The sequence below is a fragment of the Vespula vulgaris genome, chromosome 4, assembly GCF_905475345.1.
Source record: "Vespula vulgaris chromosome 4, iyVesVulg1.1, whole genome shotgun sequence".
Classification (NCBI taxonomy): domain Eukaryota; kingdom Metazoa; phylum Arthropoda; class Insecta; order Hymenoptera; family Vespidae; genus Vespula; species Vespula vulgaris.
The window spans coordinates 2,260,124-2,284,160 of NC_066589.1; the positions used below are offsets into that span (position 1 = coordinate 2,260,124).

The 24,037-nt window shown below is 39.3% G+C and overlaps 1 protein-coding gene and 1 long non-coding RNA gene across 3 annotated transcripts in view; both read left to right on the forward strand.

The window, feature by feature from the left end:
- Positions 1 to 1,072: 1,072 nt before the first annotated feature.
- Positions 1,073 to 2,633, forward strand: LOC127062980 (uncharacterized). Its single transcript, XR_007781238.1, has 3 exons — positions 1,073 to 1,424; positions 1,572 to 1,850; positions 2,376 to 2,633. It is a non-coding gene; the product is annotated as an uncharacterized LOC127062980 (long non-coding RNA).
- A 9,411-nt stretch (positions 2,634 to 12,044) lies between these two features.
- LOC127062918 (homeobox protein 2-like) overlaps positions 12,045 to 24,037 on the forward strand; it is a 29,931-nt gene continuing 17,938 nt past the window's right edge. For both annotated transcript variants that reach the window (XR_007781220.1, XM_050991893.1), the window contains exon 1: positions 12,045 to 13,491. Coding sequence is in view for 1 of the 2 variants with exons in the window: in XM_050991893.1 (XP_050847850.1) it covers positions 13,119 to 13,491 (373 nt within the window). In the remaining variant the exon portion in view is untranslated. The remainder of the gene's footprint in view (positions 13,492 to 24,037) is intronic.

The following is a 24,037-nucleotide window of genomic DNA, read 5'->3' on the forward strand; positions in this document are numbered from 1 at the left end:
CTCGCACGTGGCGCCACGTGGCGTCGGGTTAAGCAAACTATCGATTATGGGATTTCACGCTAAGCACCTATAGGATTACACCGGCGATGGCCGATAAAGCCACTGGATTTGTTGCTCTTTTCGAGAGAGATCCTGCTACAAGCGTACGCCACTCTATCTGATCTGTCTCTTCTATCCTCTCTCTCTCTCTCTCTCTTTCTCTCTCTTTTTCTTTTTCTTTTTTCGTTCATCCTCCCTGCCACTCGTATATATCTGCGTAAGCGAGAATCTAATACGTGTGAAAATTCTTATTTTTTTTCTTTCGTCTGTTTCTCGCAAAATCGTATTACAGTGCTCTATCATAAGATTAAATCTTACGAGATAGATTCGAGAGAGTTTTGATATTTTAATCCTATTCAACTTGAAAAAGAAAGAAAGCAAGACAGAAAGAAAGAGATCGGATCATTTAAAACCGGGAGCAGTCGGCTAATTATCTGTGTCGAATCGGCGGGACCGGTATAGAAACAATTTTCACGGTGATTAGAATTAGAGCGAATGGAGGTGCCAGCCAGTGGGTTGTTCCCATGACGCGGAAACGAGCCGTACTTAATCGCTCGGCTGCCTCGCTCGATTCGCCGTGCTCGGTGAAATGATTTGGGAATCCCACGACTTTTCTCATTTCGATCGAGTTTTTCTTTTTCCCCGTTGAAAGATTTTTCACTCGTTACCGCACACCTGCGATTTCTCAAATGTTAAATATATTTTCTATTCAACGTGTCCCAACAAACTTGTTTCTGTTTTAAATCTTATTTTCCTTTCCTTTTTATTACTCAATGAATCGTACGGTGTAATCGATAGCCGGGAGGTTATTGGCTCCTTATGAAGCCACTAACGCCGCGTAATGACCGAGGAAGAACAAAGCTCGTAAAAAGGCACGAGCACAGAAATAGAAACGATCGAAGCAGGAAGTAGACAAGTATGGTTAAAAGGGGGACAAGAGAAACAGAGAGAAATGAGAAATGTATATATACATACATATATATATATATATATATATATATATATTTACTATGATTTGCTTTTCTAGTCGTTCACGAGTGGCGGATATATCGACCGTATCGTTGATATTGCGTCTTGCTGTAAAAAGATGAAGAAGATGAAAAGGAGAAGGAGGAGGTAGAAGAGGAAGAAAAAGAAGAAGAAGACGTCAAAGAGGGGTGGAGAGTGAAAGGAGGAGACAGCCAAGGAGATAAGACCTTTGAATATAGCCGCAAGGTCAGCTTGGAATTGACCCCAGCATCCTGCCCGACTGAATTCGAGTTTAATGAATAACTATTGAATCCCGCCTCTATCGCTGCCAATAAGAGCAACGTGACCGGCCACTGTGGCAGCGAGTCGAACGGAATGGAAGAAAATCGAGCGTGCCTCGTTTCTCTATTTATCACGTACGTTACCCAGAGAATTGATTAATATGCTTACGATTTCATTATTACTCTCTGTCTTAAATACATACACGTTTTCTTGCATAATTTCGTAAATTCGAAATTACAACTTACCAATTTTTAATAAATTTTTTCCTTTTCCCGATGAAGATATTAAGATAATCACACATATGCAATATGTCATAACTCGAAATTTCCAAGAGAAAAGAAAAAGTTACGAAAAAGTCGACGAAGAAGACAATACTGCGCCCGAAGGGCACGATCTTTTTTAAAGCTTCCTCCTGATCGAGCAGGTGCGTCACGAAGAGCCTCTACCCTTTGATCCTCTCTCTCTTTCTCTCTTTACCTCTTTCTTAAGGGAAAAAGAGGATGATCGAATTCATGGAGGGAGATTCATCGAGATGGAAGACAAAGACAGGGAGATGAAAGGTAAGATGAAAAAAATACTAATAAGAAGGTTAGGAAATGAGAGTGATAGAGGGCTGGAGAAAACATAGCGAAGAAAAGGCGGAAAGGCAGGGCGATGTTCAACGAGAGAATGAGAGAGGGAGATACAGACAGAAAGAGAGAGAGAGAGAGAGAGAGAGAGAATAATCTCTATACAGTGCCGAGGCATCAGTGCCATCGGTGTACGGAGCGAAAAGGCTAAGTATACATTTTATCCGTAACGTGTTCGCCATTACCCTACGACGCTGAGGCCACGGGCTAAGTAACGGCTCGTGAGGGTCGAGAACGGCCTCGTAATGCGATGTGTGTGCAGCATAAGTGGCCATCAGCCAACATAAACAATCGCCATGGTAAGTATATGGTGCGACGATCCTTTGCTCCCTCCCTCTCCCTCCTTCTCTCTCTCTCTATCTTCTTTCTTTTTTCTACTCCAGCCACTCGCTTCGTCTTCTCCTTCTTCTTCTTCTCCCTACCTCTTTCTTCTACCACCACCGGTTTTCTTCGTAGAGCATCGATGGAATCCTGCGGGTTCCTTACGGGACGCACGCTACACACGTTCATACTGCGAGAGGGCTCCATCGAAGAAGATGGTGCACCGTAATGGAGCCATTATCGCTGGATAACTTCATCATCGGTCATTGGCGTAGGCCGTACGCGACGTTGCCCTTCCATCGAACTCCATCGTCCGTAGTCTGGAGAATGAGAGAGAGAAAGAAAGAGAAAGAGAGAGAGAGAGAGGGAGAAAAGAAATAGACAGGAAAGGAGTTGGATCATAAAATGAAAATCGATCCTTATTTTTTCTTTGTATCTCATTTTTTCTCTTCCTTTTTATTATTATTATTATTTTTTTTTATTATTATTACCATCTCCACGATCTCGCGATGCAATGGATCGGTCTCCCTTAGATCTTACGTAGCATATTGAAAATTCTACGTAATTTAATGTATCCTCGTACTTACGTTACCGCAAAAATACAACAGTTCCTGGAAGAACGTCGTTTCACTCGACTTACATTCTTCGGTTCATTTGCTCGCGATATTCATGAGTGCATAAGGGCCACCTTCCCTTCATCCAAGGCCCCGTTTCCACCTTACTCCTGCTTTTGACCTGGCCTTTTTTCCCTTTACGACCGATAATTGGAACGCCGGTCTCGATTCGAGACGGCTACGCGAGCTCGTACCGTGCGATTATCGGGCCGCGTTTGTTAAAATCGCGCGAGCGAGCAAGCGAGATGCGAGCGTCGCACGATCGGCCGATTTCCTTTCGCGGCACATTATCAACGCTCGGCTTACTTGAGCAACGAACAAGTCGATGGGTGATCGCAAAAATAGTAAAACGGGGAGATGAATTATCTTAACTGCAGAGAACGAGAAGAAGAGAGGGGGGAAAAGAAAGAAAGAGAAAGAAAGAAAGAAAGAAGATGATTTCGTTAATTCTTCGAGAATGAAAAGGAGAAGCGCGACGATGGAAATTACAAGGCTTGGACATCGAATGATCTTCACCGTACGTCGCATCTTAACTGATCTCCGCTCCTCGTTTTCACTCCCTCCCATTCATTTAAAATAACCTCCTTCATGACTTTTAATATAAATCGTTCGAACGATCTAACAAATCGTATCGTAATGCAAAAAGAAATGTTAGAAGAAACAGGATGATGCTTTTTTCGAGAAACTATTCTCTCTCTCTCTCTCTCTTCCTGTCTTCCCCCCTTCTCTCTGTCTTCTTTTCTCCGTGAATTTGATAAATCGAATGCTGATAGAGTAATCTTCGGAAATCAGGATAGTGGCGTATCGTATCGCAGTTTAGCATAATTCGATACTTCGTAATCGGAAAACGACAGGTGCTCGTTCGGCAGATGACGTCGGGAGATGCTCTTTACCTCGCGGAGACTGAGCAAGAGAGGAACAGAAAACAAGAGAGAGAGAGAGAGAGAGAGAAATAAAGAAAGAGAGAGAGAGAGAGAAAAGAAGAAAAAAGAAGAAAAAGAAAAAAGGGAGCGTTGGGAAGAGGTTGAGAGGATCGTTGAGAGGCAACAACAAAACCGCGCGAAAAGTCACATTGCCTCTAACGACATCGATCCATCGAGGATGCTCGCTCCGACGAAGATTGACCACCTTCGATGGTAATGGGGCCCTGATTACAAAGTGCGCTACGCTCTGGACCAGCCCCCTCTTTATATCAATATCTCCCTTTTTCGATACGCAACGATGCACGTGCACGCACACGAACGCGTTTACCTTATACGGTACACATCCATATAATACCCCTACATCTTTTCTACCTACTTCATCTTCGAATCATTTTTAACGAGTTTTATGTTAATCGTAGAAATTGTGATATTCATAAAAACGATGTTTTTATATAATTAAAACAAAAGCGATTATGTTCCGTTGATTAATGTTCGTTATCACGTTTGAGTATCAATCTGTAGCTATTAATTTATAACGTTTACAAAACTTTTTTGTGATCGATCTTTTAATCAAGTAAAAAGTACAAATTATATATATATATATGCATATATATATACATATATATATATATATGTATGTATATAGGTAGTAAGTACGTACATGCACTGGTGGATGGCAAATCTTCTCTTTCCTAATCGAGTATCTTCGTATCTTCGAGTTGGAAGATAGCTAGGAACGTCTTTCACACATAAGAAAAAAAGAAAGATAGAGAGAAAGAAAGAGAAAGAGAAAGAGAAAGAGAGAGAGAGAGAGAGAGAGAGAGAGAGAAAGAAACACAGAGAGAGAAAGAGAGAGAAAGACATAGAGTGAGAGAAAAGTTTGGAAGAAAAGAGCAGAGAAAAATGCGCTTCGAAATACACGATCCAATCCAAGGTGGAATTTCGTACGGTTAAACCTTATCCGATCGACTGTCTGTATTTTCGGTGCAAAAGCGTCCCTTCGGTACGCGAGTCCTTTTACTTTTCCTTCTTTCTCGATAGGATCGTGGAGGTACCTTCGAGAACGAGGGTTCGAGTAAGGAGAGAAAGAGAGGAAGGAAAGGAGAGACAGAGAGAGAAAGAGAGAGAAAGAAAGGGAGGGAGAACGAAAGAGATAGAAAGAGAGAGAGAAAGCACGAGAGAAAGAAAAAGAGATAGAAACAGAAAAGACGGAGTCAGCACCACGGTGGCACCATTCGCAGGAGCAGCATGCCTGGCTGAAATAAAATGTATCGGGTATTTTACTTCCTGACACGGCATTGGTTAACCCGATGTTCCTCCTCCCAAATGATTCCCCGTCGTTCTTATTGGGTATGCGCCTTCCGTTCCACAACCTCTACACAGACTCTACAGTTTCATCCACCAAAATCCTCGCGCCTTTTCTCCGCGATATCTGCAATGGGAAGACGATTTTCCATCTGGCGATACCAATTTCGAAATATTAGAGAACGATCGGCTAGATTTACCGATAAAATCGAGTCAATGGAAAATCGAAGTGATCGTAAAGATGTCGGAATCATGGATGAGTATTTATTCGGATTCGGACATTATACAAAAGAAAGAATTAGACAGATATAAACTAGAAAGACTTAAGAAATAAAAAAATGATAATAATTATTATCTATTGATTAATTCCATTCTATTATTAATTTTATTAAAATAATCGATGAAAATTGAATATACGATCCAACGTTGATCTACGAATATTCGATGAATATTTCGAGTGACATTTAGAAATGTTAAATATTATATACAAGTTAATCCTGCAAAAAGATTTCTAGATATATTTGTCCTAAGCGTTTGAAATTTAAATTAAAGGAATTAAAAGAGGAAAAAAGGAAAAAGAAAACATCTCAACTTGCCGGAAATACATGAGAGAAGTCGGAATAAGAAGAAATCTTATCGCCCACACCTAAGCAGCGATAATGGATACCTCCGTTCGAGAATGGAGCATTCGTATATAGCCCAGAGGCAGCGGTGGTGGCGTCGGAGGAGGAGAATGAGAATGAGGATGAGGAAAAGGAGGTGGACGTCGAAGGGATGGGCCGGCTGGTCACTTTGAAATCTGGCGTGAACCGACGCTCGGACAAAACATACGCCGCGACGCCGCGGCGAGAGAACGTATAATAAGAGTGTGATTAGCATTATTTACGGCCGGTTAACTATTAACCCATAAATCAAAGCGGGACTACATTATTCCGGCTCCTCCATATATACCTACGTATATATGTGCGTGTTCTGTGTACTTGCTTCTCTCTCTCTCTCTCTCTCTTTCTCTTCCCCCACCCCTTTTTCTCTATCTCTTTCTCTAACTCTCTTTCTTCTCCCATGGTCTCCACTCTGCCATCGTCGAGAGGAAAACGGTATGGTACGAAGTGTATAGTTCATAGATTGGCTTGGACGATAAGCGTCGACGATTCGAGACGAGACCAGGAAGAAGAGAGAGAGAGAGACACTCGCACCATAGGCGAGAAAAAAAGGAAGGTTAAAAAGAGAATAGTGTCCGACCATTTTTCTAGTGATTTACTAGAATATATCGCTTTTTTTCTTCTTCAACGCTTTTGCTTCTTTTTCCTAATTTTTTTGTTATTCTTTCTTACGTCTCTCGTACTATATTCGCGTTGGATTTTTAAGCGAACGAAAATGAAGACTGGGATCAAAGTTCCTGCTTTTTTCGATCTGATCAGCTATTTGCTATGCGCAAAAGCTTTCTCATTTTTCTATTTTTATAAAAAGTTAGATAAATGAACGTCATTCAATAAATGAAGAATTAGCATTTTTATTTGATCATTTAATGGATCAATCGCATGGAAATGTATTTAGAATATAAAAATGATAAGAAGAAAATTATTTTGACTAGCCATTTAATCAAAGATGGATTCAGTTCATTACAAACGCAGTCAAACTTTTTATAATTGAGTTTTTAATAATATATCATTTTCAAATTGTTATTCCGTACTCGGTTAGAAACGAACACGATAAAGAAAGGAACAAGAAAAAAGGAAAAGAGAAAGAAAAAGAAAAGAAAAAAGAAAGCATATGCAAAATTTAGAAATTCACCTAAGTATCGAACTCAGGTGGTGCGTTAAATAAATTCCCATAAAACAATGGCCATGTTGGAGCAGTAGCACGTTCCTTTTAATCCTGCCGCTCTGGGTTACGCTCTGTGCCGCGCATCCGTTTGCTGTTTGAGTATTCGAGACACGAGATCCTGCCAGTGGTACGTCATTCGCCCTGTCGCTAATCAGAACTAACCGCCGACGCGTGACCTGAATGTCGTATCAGCGAAACAAAGGCGTGAGACGGCAATGGAGTAGGAGAGAGGAAAGAAGAGGGTGAAGATGAAACGTGCAAGAGGCTGAGGAAAGAAACGAAAAGAATAAGAAGAAAGAAAGAAAGAAAGAAGAAGAGGAAGAAGAAGAAGAAGAAGAAGAAGTGGAAGTGGTAGAAGCGTGGTCGCAGCCATCTTTGCATCTCTCTTTTAGCCAGCACCCTATCCGCACCCTCTTTATAGCCGTTCCTGCACGAGTAAGCTTCTCTTCTCTTCTCCTCTCTCTTCTAGACACTTCCTTCTCTTTCTCTTCCTTTTCCTCATCCTTCTCATTCTCCTTTAGTTCCAACCTCTTTGCTCCTCTCTCTCTCTCTCTCTCTCTCTCTCTTTCTCTCTCGGTCTCTCTATTTCTCTCTTTCTCTCTCTCTCTCTCATGTCTTTCTCCAGGCTCTCTTGTTTATGGAGACAATTTGACTTGCAAAGGGGACCACAAATTCGTGGTGACCCGCCTTGGGCCGCCAACATGGAGGAAGCCCGTGACAATATTTCTACGAAGGGTGAGAGAAAGAGAGAGAGAGAGCGAGAGTGAGAGAGGGAGTACCAGGCGTTTGCTTATTCAGCTTGAATAATTTATTCGCAGACGTAGCGCGAAATAACGATTCCAATGCTTCCGCCATGAGACTTTCATGTCGCGAAAGAGAGGGATTCTTTTTGTCGAAATCTCTTTCATTTGATCTTCCTTTCTCTGAAACGGTTGACGTATTTTCTTTTATTTACTTTCAATTCAACGATTGAATTCCTGATTATTCTTGCCGACCGGAAAATTTTACCGATCGATATATTTTAGCCACTCGGATCAATGGAGTGTTATCGAGAGAGAACTATTCATGAATTGAAATATCTCGAATGCCGTGTTTGGTCGCGACCCCAGACTAACCGCCTATGACGTACGATCACTTTATCGTCGTTCGATTATAAGGAGAAAAAGGCCATCCATCCGGCCAATGATTCGAGTCGTCCAAGAAACGGGCGAAAAGATTCATATGGTCGAGAGGGTGAGGGAAGGGGGAGGTAAGGGGAGGAACGGAAGAGTTAGTAGATTAGAAAAGTGTCGGGGTTAAGAGAGATCTTGTAAAAATACGCAGTAATTAAATCGATGTCGTTCTCTTTATGCTATACGCCAGAAATCCATATTTTCCGTCCTTGCTAAATTCTCTTTCTTTCTCTCTATCTCTTTGTCCTGCTTCTTATTTCTCTTGATTATCTCTGTATACGTGAAAACATTCACAAACGCTTAAGACCCACACACATAGGCGAACTTGTGGTACGGCAAAAGCCTCGTAACGTGTATCTTTCTCCGAGCAATCTAACAGAGTCGCGGTGGCGCGATAAAGTCTCGAAGTAATTAGCTCGATGTTTACACAGTTTAGCGTTTCTCCTGTATCTTCGGCTTGCCTCCACCTCCAACGCGGCACCTCAATTAAGTTACGGCGTACTTAATTAGTCGTCCGGGCTCTTAGCGTTAGCAAGAAGGTGCAACTGAATCGTTCTTGCCGATGATGATCAAGACGACCAACCAGTTTCGCTTCCATAATATAATCGGTCATTGCAAAATTTTACTTCGGTCGTTTCGCATTAGTTTTTCTCAGATTTCCTCATTTCTTTTCTTTTTTCTTTCTTTCCTTTTTTGTTTTTATTCCCTTATAATCAGATTTGAATTTGGAAATTAGAAGAATAATAGATATCTATCTCTTTGGTATTGTAAAGAACATTGCGATGTAATGAGCAAACAGGACGTGTCGTTCTAGAAAATTTTTCAACGAGCACTTTATTCATCGGAAGTCCCAACACGGAGAGACAGTTCTCAGCGACGACTCAAGAGAGCAAGTATCTACGTAAGAGAAATTGGAGCGAAGAAGAGGATAAAGAAACAAGAGAGAAAGAAAGAGAAAAGAGAAGACTGGTGAGTGCCTAATTTACACAGCCGCCACATTCCCTGGAGCCTATCTTCCTCTCGCTTCTTCATTCGTATCTCTCTTTTTCTCTCTCTCTCTCTCTCTCTCTCTCTCTCTTTCTCTTTCTTTGGCCCAGGTTCCATCGTTGGTGCAGCATCGTCGGAACTTTGCCGACGATTAAAACGGTTTAGTAATTAACTAGGTCTCCTCACGTTTCGTGGTAACAGTTGCCAAGCCACCTTTCCCACCTTTTTCGCCTACCCCTTTTCCTTCCACCTTTGGAAGCATACGTAATCTCTCTATCTCTGTCCTTCCTCTCTTGTCCTCTTCGTCGCGCATATTTAGGGGGTCGCTTGGTTAGGGGTTGCCCGGGCAACCACGTCGGGAAACCCTCTATCGTTGCCACGGCAACCACTGCTACTCCTTCATCTTAGCCTCTTACCCTCCGAACTCCTTTCGAGTTTCACGGGAGATTCAATTCGTGAGAGAGCGAGAACGAATCGACTGAGTGGAAAGAGGGAGACGATCTGTTCGCGAAAAGGTGAAGTAGAAAGAGGGATGGAAAGGATACGATGGAAGGCCAACGATGAGGACCGTTCGACGATGGCGTTTAATGTTCTGAATAGAGATCGAAATCTGATTCTGATGGAACGACATTGCTAAATCTAACATTCTTTTTTCTTTTTCTTTTTCTTTTTCTTTTATCACTTTATTGACAAAATTGTACTACTTTTTAAATTTGCCTTAATTCAATTGCAAATTTTATTGCAACGACAATGCATTTTTAATGACAAAGAATCTTAATGCTACCAATGTCCATAAATCTGTAGTATTTTACAAGTAACAAATAAACAAAGAAATTTCTTTTATTAAAATTCTTTATGTGTCGTCATAAAAATTTAATGACGAATTTTACTGGCATTTGACTAGAAGTCGAGATAATGAATGACGAGGATACTTAAAATTCTTTGGGATAGCATCAAATTAAGAAGAGATCGAGAAGTTTGTCCTCCAAAAGGAGGAGAAAGAGGGGTTGCACGTCGAAGCACGGAAGAACGTGGAAAGTCGAAAGCTTCACTTGGAGTAGGATGAGAGAAAAGGGTACGGTGTCGGATATTGCGGCGAATACGGGGTTATGAAAAATTGATCGAGCGCGATATCTCTCATGTTTAGGCGGATACGTTGAAAGAAGCAGGACACGCGCGGACCATAGATCACGAAGAGACTACGCCGGCTCTCTCCGAGCCGTGCTTTAATATAAAACTTAAATAACGATACGGTAGCGTCATGGTGAAAATGGGAAATAATCTTATGAATAAGTTCTTCCCTCGAGGGCGTGCTTCACCGGCGCTCAGCTGCTCCTGTGTGCGCGCTCGCGACCGTAAACTTTTCGAGAATTTCTTCGTACATCGAGAGGAAGAATGAGAAGATCCCATCTTGGTGGGAGAATTTTAACGCTCGCACGATAATGTCGATTCTCATTAAACTATAACATACTATCTGAGTGGATATACGAAAACGTCCGAAAATTTGCCAGGCGATAGATCAAAAAAGAAAAATATTCGAGAGAAGAACATTATCTAATACACGCATACATATATCGGAAACATTGAGAAGATAAATAATAAATTAACTTGATTGTAATAATAGAAATCACAAATTAAACATTTGCGAAATCAATTGACAGATTTTGATTTTCGTCAATTCGTCAAAAATTAAATCGACTATTTTTTTTTTAAACAGAAGAGCGAACACCGATTATACGCGAAAATAATGCAATGTACAAATGGGACACTGACAGGATGTAACTAATCTCAATAAAACTTTACTAGGTAGAACGTATGAAAGAATGTCTTCGAGGAGTCTCCTTCGAAAGACTAGATAAAAGCTATGATCGAGCTGCTTGGATCAGAACTTGGCGTCACGCGCTAAATAACTTTGCTAACAAGGTGCTGCCGCCACTGTAAAAAGATTACGTAAGCGGTAATGGCCGCCGGCTCCTCCTAAATTTGAGAATGGAGCGTTCTCGTGGAGTGAGTGAGATAATACGAAAGAAAAAGATAGAAAGAAGAAAGGAAGCGAGAGAAAATGAGAGAGAGAGAGAGAGAGAGAGAGAGGCAGGGGACAATTTAAAGCGGGAGAAAAGGAGAAGAGGGATGGAAGAGTAGCAAGGAGGAGTAAGTCGGGATCGTGGCGGGAGTTAATTTTAATTTCCTAATTTTTCCCACCCCGTGGGCTAAGGTAATTCCGTCCCCAGAAGAGAATAGATGTAATTACTTAACGCCTTCGAACTGGGAGCTCTGCTCTTATTAAAAGAGGATCGCGCCCACGGGGGTTAGAGGGGCGGAAGATACGCCCATATTGGAGTGAAGGAAGAATGGAAGGAAGGAAGTAGAAGGGGTTAGGGGATGAGGATTTACCAGCGAAGTAGGAGAAAGGAGCCAGGTTAGAGTGCCATTACGAAAGTAGTTTGACTTATTATATCTTTTGCTCTTTTCTGTAATCGATCGATGAAAGATCCATTCGTTGATCTAAGATCACTTTGGAAAGCTTTGGATATCAAGGATCTTCGATAATATCTGTCATTCGTCCTAGCTCAACCCGCACTCGTTCCGTAATCAGAGTTCCGAAGCGTGGAATATTTAATAGAGGTGCCACGGGGTCCAGCTTGTGGATGGAATTAGAGGGTAAGTTCAGTGGCATATCGGGTGACTTGGCTAGACTCGGTCGACTTGGTGAGGGAATGAGTCTAGGGGTAGCTCAGTGAAGCGCGCGCGTGTGTGGGCAGGGAGGAGCCATCTTGCGGCCGCTTTCAGGGCAGCCGCCAATTGATTCGTCCCCACCAAGGGTCGAGTGCGAGCAAGGAAGGGGCGTCGATTCAATTCGAGGGCAAAAAAAGCTCCCCGTGGGCGTTGCTGAACGAGTAATCCGCGAGTTCGGATTGGTAGACGATATCGTGGTATCCGCGAGGCCAACAGTGGGACGGCCAATCCACGTTACCTTGGGTGGAAACCCAAACCAGTTTTGGTTAGGCGAACAGAGGGGAGCTCCGTTTACTCGAGTCTCCGGGCAGATAGTGCTGTGCCGTTGGCTCGTGCCGTAGTGGGTCTCAACAACAACTGACAGCTCGACTTACCGAGCAAGGATTCCCTGGAAAATCGGCGAGTTTCGCGTTTAGACCCAATCGACGATTTTTTTTTCTAATTTAGCCTAAACCATCAAAACTCCGGTTTTGATTTCTTTCTTTCCTGAGGACTACCATGAGGGCCATCTAACATGGACGAAAGTGTTGCGTTGACGTTTATTGTTTGGAAAAGACAAAGATAGTGTTAGTGACTCTGCTTTGAACCGTCAGGATCCGGTGTTGACAGCAATGCATGAGATTCTCACTGTTTGGTTTTGTTCAGGACCTTTGTCAATCTGTGTTGTCAGTGGAATGACTAAAAGGGATGCTGAAGTGTCAATGGATTCATTGTTCTAATCTTATCATTGTATCTTATCGATTCTTTATTTTTAAATCGACCGACGTCTAGTCTATGAATCGAGAAAGTACCAAAGCATAGGCTAAAAAGTTTTCTCGGTAAACCCGATCTCTTGTCGCCGGGTTTTTCCTTATCGTGACACCTGACGTATGCCATACACGGCTCGTGCGTGCTACGATACATCTCCACTTTACATAATAAACGTTTTTCTGAGATATGCTTGATAATTAATGAAAACATCATAATACTTATCGATAAGGTCGCATGCTTCAACTCGCACTATCCGACGGACAGCGATATAGCGTCGAGACACGCGGTTGGTTTCTGTCGTTTATTTATTTTTGTATCACGAACATTCGTCGAATATCTGTTCCTGAAAGACTATGCCAAAATACTTTTATATCGTATCGGAGCTTGTGAAAATGATCGTATGAGCTTTGTCGATGCGTGGATCGAGGGATAATCAAAAAATGTGATCGCAAAAACCTCAAAGAGAGAACATAAAAAGAGTATCCAATTCTTGAATCCCTTTGATGAGAAAAGATTGAGACCTCTCCGCAGGAGAGAAGATCAATCATCGAGCTGGTACCAAACATGGTCCTGGAACCAGGAGGCGGTTTATCCTTTCCTTTGCCTCCTGGTAGCGGGTCCACTGCATCCGGCGGCTCGCTTCTGGCACCAGCCAGATTATTTCAAAGAGCGACACCAGTATTCCCGTTTCATCTTACGGGATGGCCACCTCATCATCCGGTTCTTGGGCAGGTCCAAAGCCAAGTTCAACAGACGATGCAGGCCCAGCATCAGGCAGCTGCAGCTGCTGTCAGATTCCTCAGTCATCATCATCCTCATCATCCTCATCCTGCTTTGGGAAATCATCCATTGGTACCGACGATCACCGGTCATCATCCGGCAGCTCATCATCTTCATCACAACACAGATCACGGCGATGAGGACGATGAGAAAAAAGGTACGATTCGTAATATTTGTAGTCTCTTTTAACTAGTATTTTTCTTTCTTTCATAATATTCGTCTTTATCGATAGCTATCGTTCATAATCAACGGATTCCAGCAACATATGTGAGAATCTGGCAGGGTAACATCATAGTTTTCTTCGAGAGAAAAAGAACAAAAAAATCTCCTCTCGAAAGGCGGATCAAAAAGTGGTCTATTGGGAGTGTCGTAACGCGGTCAATCATAAGATCGTTCCTGACGAGCCCTTGGGATCGCTTACAAGCTTAGACCCTATCTGCGACGCCCTTTTTCGACTCCCTATCTAACATAGAAGTCGAGCCAAAATCACGTTCCGTGCCGGCGGAAAATCCGTAAGACGATCGAGGGTGGAAATCTGTTTTTTACGTGATCTCATTCATACTCCTAACTCGTGTTTATCCTTCAAAGGGTGCGCCACTTAACCATACAGGATTAAACATTCTGTTCATCGGCACCGGTCATCTTATGTGCGTTTACTATTTTATTCTTTCTTTCTTTTTTTCTTATTTATTTTTGCTTCTTTTTCTTTTTTCTTTTTATATAATATGATGTCAATTATTCTTGTTTTAATTACTCTTTCGTATTTGAAAGTATTTGTTGCAAATGGTATTTAACTCGAGTAGATAAATATGTACGTATATAAATTTTTCTAAGTTAATAGATGGAACGAGAAGTTTTCGACGTGTTTCGTTACGATGACATTATCGTCAGTATTTAGAATAATAATATAACAAACGTGTACGGCTGCGTGACTTGGCACTACTTTTGAATTTCGCTACTCGAGTACGTGTTATCGTTATTTTACATTGAATTTACATCGTAGTTTTTTACTAGAAATATTTCTTCATTTTTCTATGACACATTTAGATAGGTACTTACATGTATGAGAGTAAAAATGAGCTAGCGATAGAAAGACAGACAGACAAACAGACAGAGAGAGAGAAAGAGAGAGAAGAGAGAGTGAGAATGAAAAAATGAGAGTTTTAAGAAGTGAAAAAAACAATGTAAATATGTATTTTATCAGAAATGACAATTTTTTTTTAATGTAAATACTCAATCGTATATTCTTTAATGTAACGCGTTGCTGTATTGCCACTATGGTTTAATCGTTATCATTCTAATTAATGTAACACGCGTAGAGACGTCAGGTAAGTTGAAATCGTTGCTGCTCTTCTGGGATCGAGAGCTTTGCAAAAGTCTCGTTTACATAATTAGTTCAACGGCCATGCTTGCTGTCAGCATCGCGTGCGTGAGCTCTACTCGACCGTTATTCTTGTATCTAAGTTATTTTTTCTTTCTGCTTTCAACTGTATCGTTTTCTTTTCTCGTTTTTCAAAAGTTGTATTCCACTGATCTGAATGTTATCAGTGAAATTCTGAATCTCGTACACGTACTTTATGAATTATTATTCGAATTTTCGATAAGTTTCAATCAATCGGAACCGTTTGAAAAAGAAAAATGGATAGTGTACAAGTTTCATTCGTTTCGCGTTCGAAATAATTAGAAAGACGAGAAAATTAAGCGAATAATTATTTGCCATCAACGAGTGGTTTAGTTACAACCGATAAAAAAGTTCTTATCTTTTTACCTCATTAAGTAAAACACTTATCTCAATTAAGAGTAATTCGATTGGATAGGTATTCTTGTTGAAGAAACCTTTCGATATTCGTTCGACTTGTACGAGTAAAAAATGCTGCAAATACTGATGATACTGATCGTGAAAGGCCCATTTATTTCGAATTTCCCGCTTTTAACAAAAGAGAAGGGAATGAGAAGGGAACTTTATATCGAACATCCCGTTTAACTTCTCTTGCCCCCTCTTCTGTCTGTTAACCCTACCACAGCAAATCAACTTTTTTTTTGTTAAGCAAACTAATATTCCCTTCTTCGCTCAGTCTTTCTAATCGTAAAATAATGGCTGGATTCTCAACACGGTAATGCCTGAGAAAAAGCTTGTGCCATTTTCGTAGCTTTTTTCTTTCCTTTTTTTTCTATTTTTCTTTCTTTCATATTTCACAGAAGGCATAACATTTATTAAAGAAAACCAGCGATGTCTTCTATTTCAGACGTTCTAACAGAGTGGTGACAAAAAATTAATGGGTTGACATAAAGGAGATTAAACCAATTAGGAGGAGGATTGAAGTTGTGACAAATTTTTGATCAATGTAAAACGTTGTGAAATTTTTACGAATGATGAAAGGTAAAAAGTCAAAAGACGAAGAGATGAAAAAGAAGACAGAGGTATAAACAAGAAAAAGAGAGAAAGAAATAGAGAGAACGAGAAGATAAAGATAAAGAGAGAAAGAGAAAGAGAAAGGGTCATAGTCGTGGAACAAAAGGACAAACAAAACGTACGGGCTCCGAGTAATAACTTAATTTAAACTAAACTACAGTTTAATAATTCTCGGGCTGGCCTGGCCGTAGAAGATGCAGCGGGCAACCAGCAATTTCAGAGCCGCCGTTAACTGCCGGTCGTTAGTCCCTTTTCAAAACTTCTTTCTTTCTTCCACCGTCCGCCTTCTCCCAGCCCTACGTCCTCTCTTTCTATCTTTCTCTTTCTCTCTCTCTCTGTCTGTCTCTCTTTCTTTTCCTTCTTTGGAAATACGTTTGCTCTCTTTTCTTCTTCTTCTTCTTCTTCTTCTTCTTCTTCTTCTTCTTCTTCTTCTTCTTCTTCTCTTCTTCGTATTCCTCTTACTTCTACCTTCACCCTCATCCACTCTTCTTATTCTAACTACTACCATCGCAATCACCAATACCGTCGTCTCTTCTATTCGGTCACGAGCTAATTTTCGAACGTGGTTTGCGTGCCACGCTGTGAATTTCGCCACGGGCCGCTAGAAATACTCGCACCACGACCGACAAATTGAATCGTCCCGTAGGTTTATCCTTTAAAAATCTCCATACGAATCAGACTATCGATTATCCAGCCACGATAACTCGTTTTTCTTTATTCTACATCGAATCTATGATCTATTGGCTAGTTTGTGTTCTTCTTCTTGTAAATAGCCAAATGTGCGTGTGTGTCTATATGTATAGGTATTTTTTCAACTTTCTTCAAGGATTTTCCCATATCTCTAATGTTTTAAGATATCGTCAAATATTCTAATATAGTATAAAAATGTGTTCCTTCTTTTTCCTCAAATTTGAAGATAGATCTTTCTTTCAATAGACGCATTCTTAATTTTTCAAGAAGCACTAATATCAATATAATCTACTGTTCATTAAAATGAATAATGATTTTTCGAGGATTAATTTGTCTTAATTTCATTACCTGAAAACATATCGTCTCGATTTTAGAGAATCTTCACTTTGTCATGTTCCACTACGAGCGTCGTTATCTCCTTCGGTCCACGAGAGCGTGAAAAAAGGGATTCTGTATCGTATTTCCCCAAGGATCCAATAATTAGTCTCTGGGGTTTGGTCCCTAGAGAGAACTAAGAGAAAATCGACAGCTTATAAGCAAAAACTATGCCGGTCTTATTATCGCGTCGCACAAGAGCAACGAAGTCGTTCTTATCTCTTGTCCTCGCACGATCTTCTTCGCCTACATTTCTTGTCCTCGACATTTCTTTTTATTTCCCTTTTCTCCTTCTCTCTCTCTCTCTCTCTCCGTTCGGCTACTTTGTTTTTTGCTTCCACTTGAAATCGAATCGATCATCATTCGTTATACACGAGAGACTTCATTTTTTCTTTCTATGTTTTTTTTTCTTTTTTTCTTTTCGTTCTTTTCGCTTCTCTTCTCGCTCGTCTAAAAACATTCACACAACATAATAATATCTGCCGATAGAATGGTCGAAAACACTAATAAAAATAGTTACGTCACGAGGAATTTTTTTCATACTATTATATCATATCTTTATTATGATTTATTCGTCTTCGATTCTTTCGTATCTCTTCGTTCTGAGTAGGGGGAAAAACATTAATTAAATAGTTTGAATTACGATAATGGCGCGGGGTTAGTCGGCGAGAAGGAGGCAGAAAGAAAAGGAGGAAGAAGAAGAGAAGAAGAAAAGGAAGAATGAAGCGAGTAAGATACGGCTGACAGACTATAAATACGTCATATTTATATGCTCCGCTAATTGTCTTGGACGATAGGAATCTCCCTTTTATTACTTTTCGAGTTATTTCTCCCGCAAATTCAGCGACTCGTGCCGACTTTCTCTCTCTCTCTCTCTCTCTCTCTCTCTCTCTCTCTCTTATTTTTTCTGTTTCACCTTCTCTCTTACCGTCAGAATATAATTTCTTCTTGGGCGAAATTATTTCAGAAATTTGTTCGCGACAACGACCAATTAAAATCGGACAAACTTTACGAGGAGATACAAAAAATATATAAACATTAACAAAATAGTATTATCTAATCGTAATAGAAAATATGGTGAAGACCAGTGATGATAGTTGGAATATGAACACCGGATATATTTTCATCCTTTTTACGAATAATTTCAAATGAGATCTTGAGGGTGAAGGCCATACGAAATCATTGGATTATTTTAAGTCTCGTATTCTGAAAATTTCGAATTCAAACATTACATTAACGGGGTTATCAATAAATAGATATTTAGGTATTCCAAATTGAAAAGATATTCCGTCGATGTTAGCAACGCGAGTAATACACCGGAAACTTTGACGTAAAAGAGAAAAAGAAGAGGAGGAAATGGGAGAAGACGTATTTCTGGAAAAAGTTGTCTTGTCGGAAAAGTAATTACGGTAGAAGCATTTATCATGAATTCCCGTTTGCGGCTGTCTAGCGGTTCGCAACTCGAACGTCTAAGAATCGTTTGTCGTTTATCACGATCATTCTAAGACGATCGAGAGATCTATCGATAATAATATAAATAATTACAGTTATTATCATTATTATTGTTATTACCATCATCATACTTATTTTAGTGAGAAGAAAAATATTTCAATGACAGCTCGTTAATTATATTTTGGAGGGGTGGGGCCATATGAGTGAAAAAGAAAAGAAGAAAGTAAATACATATTTTCTTTAAATATGTGAAAAAAACAATTACTGGGCCAAAACGGGCGATTTTGCTATTACTCCCGTTAGCATGTCTTTTCCTTTGCAGTTACGATAGTCGGTACGATAAAAGGTGAGCTGCATTAAAAATGCATGTACTAACGAGCGTATACTAATGGCTGACAATAACCTGGTAATATCTTACAGTCGAGGATATCTTACGTAGAAAACAATGTAGGAACATACATACCTCGTGATAAGGAATGGAGTATGCAGGATCAATTATTCGAACAAATTAGACATGCTATATCTATAAAGATGTTAGTTATTAAAAAATTTTCCGATATTTTGTAAGATTAAAAGAAGATATGGGAAATGGGACGATGATAAATAAATGTTACTCTACAAACGAATGGTTTTTATATTAGAAAGAAACGGATTTTAAAGCGTTGACATTTGCATTCGTATCGCATTTAAACGAAGAAAAATGGAAATAGAGAGAAAGGATTGTGAATTAAAGTAATAAAACAAAAAACGAATGTTTGTTTAAAAGAAATTAAGAGAAAAACAACAGATATTGTTTAGCGTACATTTTGACGCTAAAATTCTCGTAAAATATCAGCACTTAATAACCGTTATTAGAAAATAAAGTTAACACAGTCGATAAGTTTATAATCAATTTGATGGTAAATTCGATGAAGATAGAATCAATGAGATAATTAACGTCAAGATATTTGTTGTTTCTCTATTCATTTCGATACATCTAAATCAATACAAGTAAAGATATTTATTACGTTTTTCAAAAAGGAACTTGGTGAAATTTAGCCGTGGGCAAAACGCGTGGCTCGTACAAAGATTACGATAATATTTCGATTTAACAAAACCATTTGTAAAAGGTATACCAAAAGATACCGATTATCTTTCTGAAAAGGACACCTGTCGGTTGTACGCTGTCGACGCTTATATTTATTACTTGATCCGTTAGTTTCATAGATCTATTAAAGATAATTAATATTGAGGATGAAGTATCATGGTACATATGGTACACATGAACCAAGTTCAATTTTTAGAAGGATCTATCATCTAGGATAATAATTTTTTTAAATCATAAAAGTTGGTAGCTTTCATTGAAACTCAGGAGCGCATTGAGTTATCAGGATGTAAAAATTGTGTAGTAAAATAAGTCTAATCATCGAGTTTAATGAGTTTAGTTGCAATCTATGGAAACAATCTATGGAACATCATACTTTGTATACTTTGTATATAATAATGTATCTACTTACATAATATGTATATTAGATTCTAGAATTATATAGAATCATATAAAATAATACATCTCTGCTAAATTAATTCAACATACATAGGGTGAATAGTATTATTGTAATTTTCAAAAATAACATACTTTATAAAGTTTGAATTGCATTTTTGAATTACCCAGATATAATAAATATTTCTATTCAAATCTTCATTATTTAACGAAATATGAATTCGTAACAAGTTACACTATTCAACCTGTATTGTTGATTATGTTAGGACAGGCAAGGAGTATTTCTCTAACTTGTCCTAAAGGAGCCCTTTGCACGATTAAGAGAAGCCGCTAAGCAATTACGTCGTCTGTTTCGTGGATTCGTACGTCGCTCTACAAGAACCTTACAAATGATTCCGTTAAATAGACGCGAATCGCTTGTCGCTTATCATCGTGGCTTCTTCAACATAGACATGCACACACACACACATATACACACGTCTATACGTCTATTCACGTAGATACATACGCGCTCGAGCGAGAACTCTACGAATTTCATGCGAAATCGCCGGTGAAATTTCGCCAACGGCTCACTCTGCTTGCCACGCTCGCTGATAATTAAAATTGTTATTTATTGCATCGGCCCTAATCGTCCCGCCGCCTCTTGCGTAACGAGCATTAATTAGCCTCTGTCGGATTACCGCGCTCGCTGTGCGTCGAAGCAGACACTCTTCCGAGCTCTCATAGACATGATATTTTTTCTTTCTGTTTTTTCTTTTCTTTTTCTTTTCTTTTTTATTTTTTATTGTTCTACATTTTGCTCCCTTCCTCTCAATTACATGTCTTTCATCTTCCTTCGGAAAATTCCAAAGAATTGATCCACTAAACTAAATTGCCGCAATTGGTTTTTCCTTCTTTTTCTTATCTTATTATTATCCTATTACAAATTATATATTTGCTTCATGATTTATAATTAACTTTTCTTACGTTAACCGTGCCGAGCGTAATTGCATATCAATTAGAAGATTTTTCAAGAAAAGAAAAAAATATTCAATTTACCTAGTTGTATTTTTTCATGTTCATATAAACCGATTCGAGTTTATCTCACTATAGAGACATTTAATTTCTTAGAGCTCAAGGCGAAAAACGAGAAAATTAAAATTCATGTTACATTGCTTCTAGAAACGATCAATCTTGTTGATAATTTTGCTACGTATAGAATATCGGTCCTTTTTTCTTTTCTTCTTTACTTTTCTGAGGAAAAGTTTGGATATTTTGATGAAAATTGAAGCATGATGAAATTAAAGATATCTTTCGTCTAAATCGTTTGAGTTCTTTTCTTACAATGATATGTAATTAACTTAATCGTTGACGCCAGTCGAATCGCTTAAAAAGGTTACCCATAGAAAATTAATTTACGCCACATAATCTATCTGTCTATCTAGAAATATACTTACTCGATGTTCTTATCTCGCTTAGGGTAGCGTATAATTAAAATTATTAAAGCAGGTAGAGAATATCTCGCTTGTTCAACTGTAACTCACCTTTAAGGATAAGAGTCAAGATAGGCCGTGAGTTAAATCCTCTTCAAAGGAATCTATGATCGATTTGATGTCACAAATTAGTTCCAGCTTCGTCGGCATGACCGATAATCCTTTTATAACATTTTCAATATTCACGCAATACAACGTCAAAGTTTACAAAATTTATACGTATTGCTCGATGTTTTTGATATTTTTATATAAAGGTGAAAATATTCATAATAATGTACATTTCGTTGAAATTAATTCAACAGAAATTGTAATAATTCTCATAAGTAGACAGAGGAGGAGAAAGAGAGAAAAGGAAAGAGTTACGTACAGACATATTTCACAGTATTTTTTCAATGTTACGTTATCATTTAATATTATATTTCGTATTATTCTGATAACAAATCGAATCGAATAGAGATACATTATTTTTCAATAAATACCTTGAGCACGTGAGAATACGTAAAGACGAGTACGAGAATAGAAAGATAATAATCGTAGGCGCGAATAAAGACGAAAGGGAATTCGATTCCAATCGGTCGTTTAAAACAATCGGCCAACTAAGCCTGGAAAAGATCCGTCGGAGATCTCACGCGACGACGGGAGTATAATATCGTAGGGCAAATGACATGCCGCAAGAGTAACAACCCGTGGTTAGTAATTAGGGGTTGTGAGCGAGTAAGCAAGTAAGCGAAAGAAAGAAAGAGAGAGAAAGAGGGAGAGAGAGAGAGAGAAAGAGAGCGAGAGAGAGAGAGGGAAAAAGGGGAAAGGGTTGTGCTCGTGAGGGCCGTGTTCACGGCACGCAATTTCTCTTTTTTTATTGGCGGCAAAACGCGATCGAGCACGAGCCGACGGAATTATTCCTTCCTTGATAAATTCGCGCCCAACGAATTGTTAATTAACGATTGATCCAAAAAAATTCGTTCAGTTATTTGATAAACTTCATGAGGAAGTCGTGACGGCCATGTTCGACTTAAGATCATCTTTTAATCTCACATATTAAAATTGTTTCTAACGTACGAAATGCACTCAATAAATATTCTATCGGTAGGCGTGATCCAGTGCATAAAAATTAACATTGTCGGTTCTCTTAACGAGTAACACGTTATTAGCTACAATCGCATCGAATATGTCGAACCCTTTTTATCATGGCAGATGGAAAACGATAATAAAAATAATTCGTACCATTCACTGAAACGCCTTAGCTTTCATGTTCGAATAGCACCTCGATAGAGATCACGATAAATTCAGCTGGCGGGCTTCGGGCTGGCTTGCAAATATCATATTGAAAAGGTGCTTGCTAACTTAACTGACTTTGACATTACTATCATCGCGCATACTTTTGACTGTGCATATATATATATATATATATATATATATATATATATAATTATCGTTTATCAACGCGTGTAATGATGATTGATACCATTCGAGAAAGGTATTAAACTTTCGAACGAAGCTGTGCTTCTGCATCGAACTTTTTTCTGGTTATTATTATTATTATTGTTATTATTATTAACATTCAAGGTAGGTTGAACAACGTTTCGTGACGAAGAAGTAGCAACGGTGTAGATAATTTAACAATCTCTAACGAACGTGTATCGTTGTGTTTCGTGAAAATTAATTAAAGCGAGAACTTTGTCGGCTTATAGCGTGATGATACTTAATTCGATCGTAACGCCGCGGATGTCGGAGAGGGTGAGAGAGAGAAAGAGAGAGAGTGAAAGACAGAGAGAGAGAAAGGGAATATCGTAGCAAAAAAGAAAAAAGAAAAAGAAAAAATTATTAGTGGCCAAGCAAATAATGACGTTTTACGAGCGTCGGAGTAGTCGAATTAGCCGGTCAAAGATTTACAACGTGTTTTCGTCCGTTTCAGCGCATAGCTTTCGGTTGAACGAAATTTCAAAGTGGAAATAAGACTGGTCCTGGGTTACCACGGTAGTTCGTACATTATGCATACGGGTGCATGCTAAGTGGCGAGGATATTAAAATATGATAGATAAAAGAAAACACTGTGTTTTAATTGAGGTTGAGCGGTACAAATTATGCTGTCAGGAATGTCGTTAATTTTTATTCCACCGGGACACGTAAAAAGAGACCGGCTTTTTCGACCGTTAAAAAGGGAAGAACGGAACGCATCGTATTTCTCTTCGCGATATCGACGATTCGATACAGTTTGGAAACGTTTAACAGTCTCATCGAAGTTCGATCTTCCGCAAAAATAACAAAAAAAGGAAACAACAAAAAGAAGAAAGAATCGTTCGTAGTTAAAAAACGCTTTGGAAAGGATTAATATTAGCGGCGTTCAATAAACCGGATCCCGAAGGCGATTCATCATGAAAGGCAAATGATCGAGCGTGATCGAGTTCTTCAATCGAGAGGTCGAAATCGATCTTTCCTAGAGCCGATAGAAAGAGAGAAGAAGAGAGAGAAACGAAGAAAACGATCTTCGTGATCAAAGAAGTATTCTATCTCACTCTTTCGTAGAGTCTCGCGTGTGCCTTACGTTGTTCGCGTGTGTTGGCCAGCGAGTAACGACGTCTCAATTTTACGCTCGAAAAATGTAAGAGAAGCATGCCAGGAACGGTCCTCTACTTGGATAGACCCTTTTCGCCATTGCCAGTTTTCTCGACACCCTCCAGCCATCTTTTTCTCTTTCTCCTTTTATTTCGAAGGTTAGACGATGTTGAGAGAGAAAAAGAAAGAGAGGGAGAGAGAGGGAAAGAGAGAAAGAGAGAGAGGGAGAGAAAGATCTCGTCTCACTCGTCCCTTAACGTCGACCATA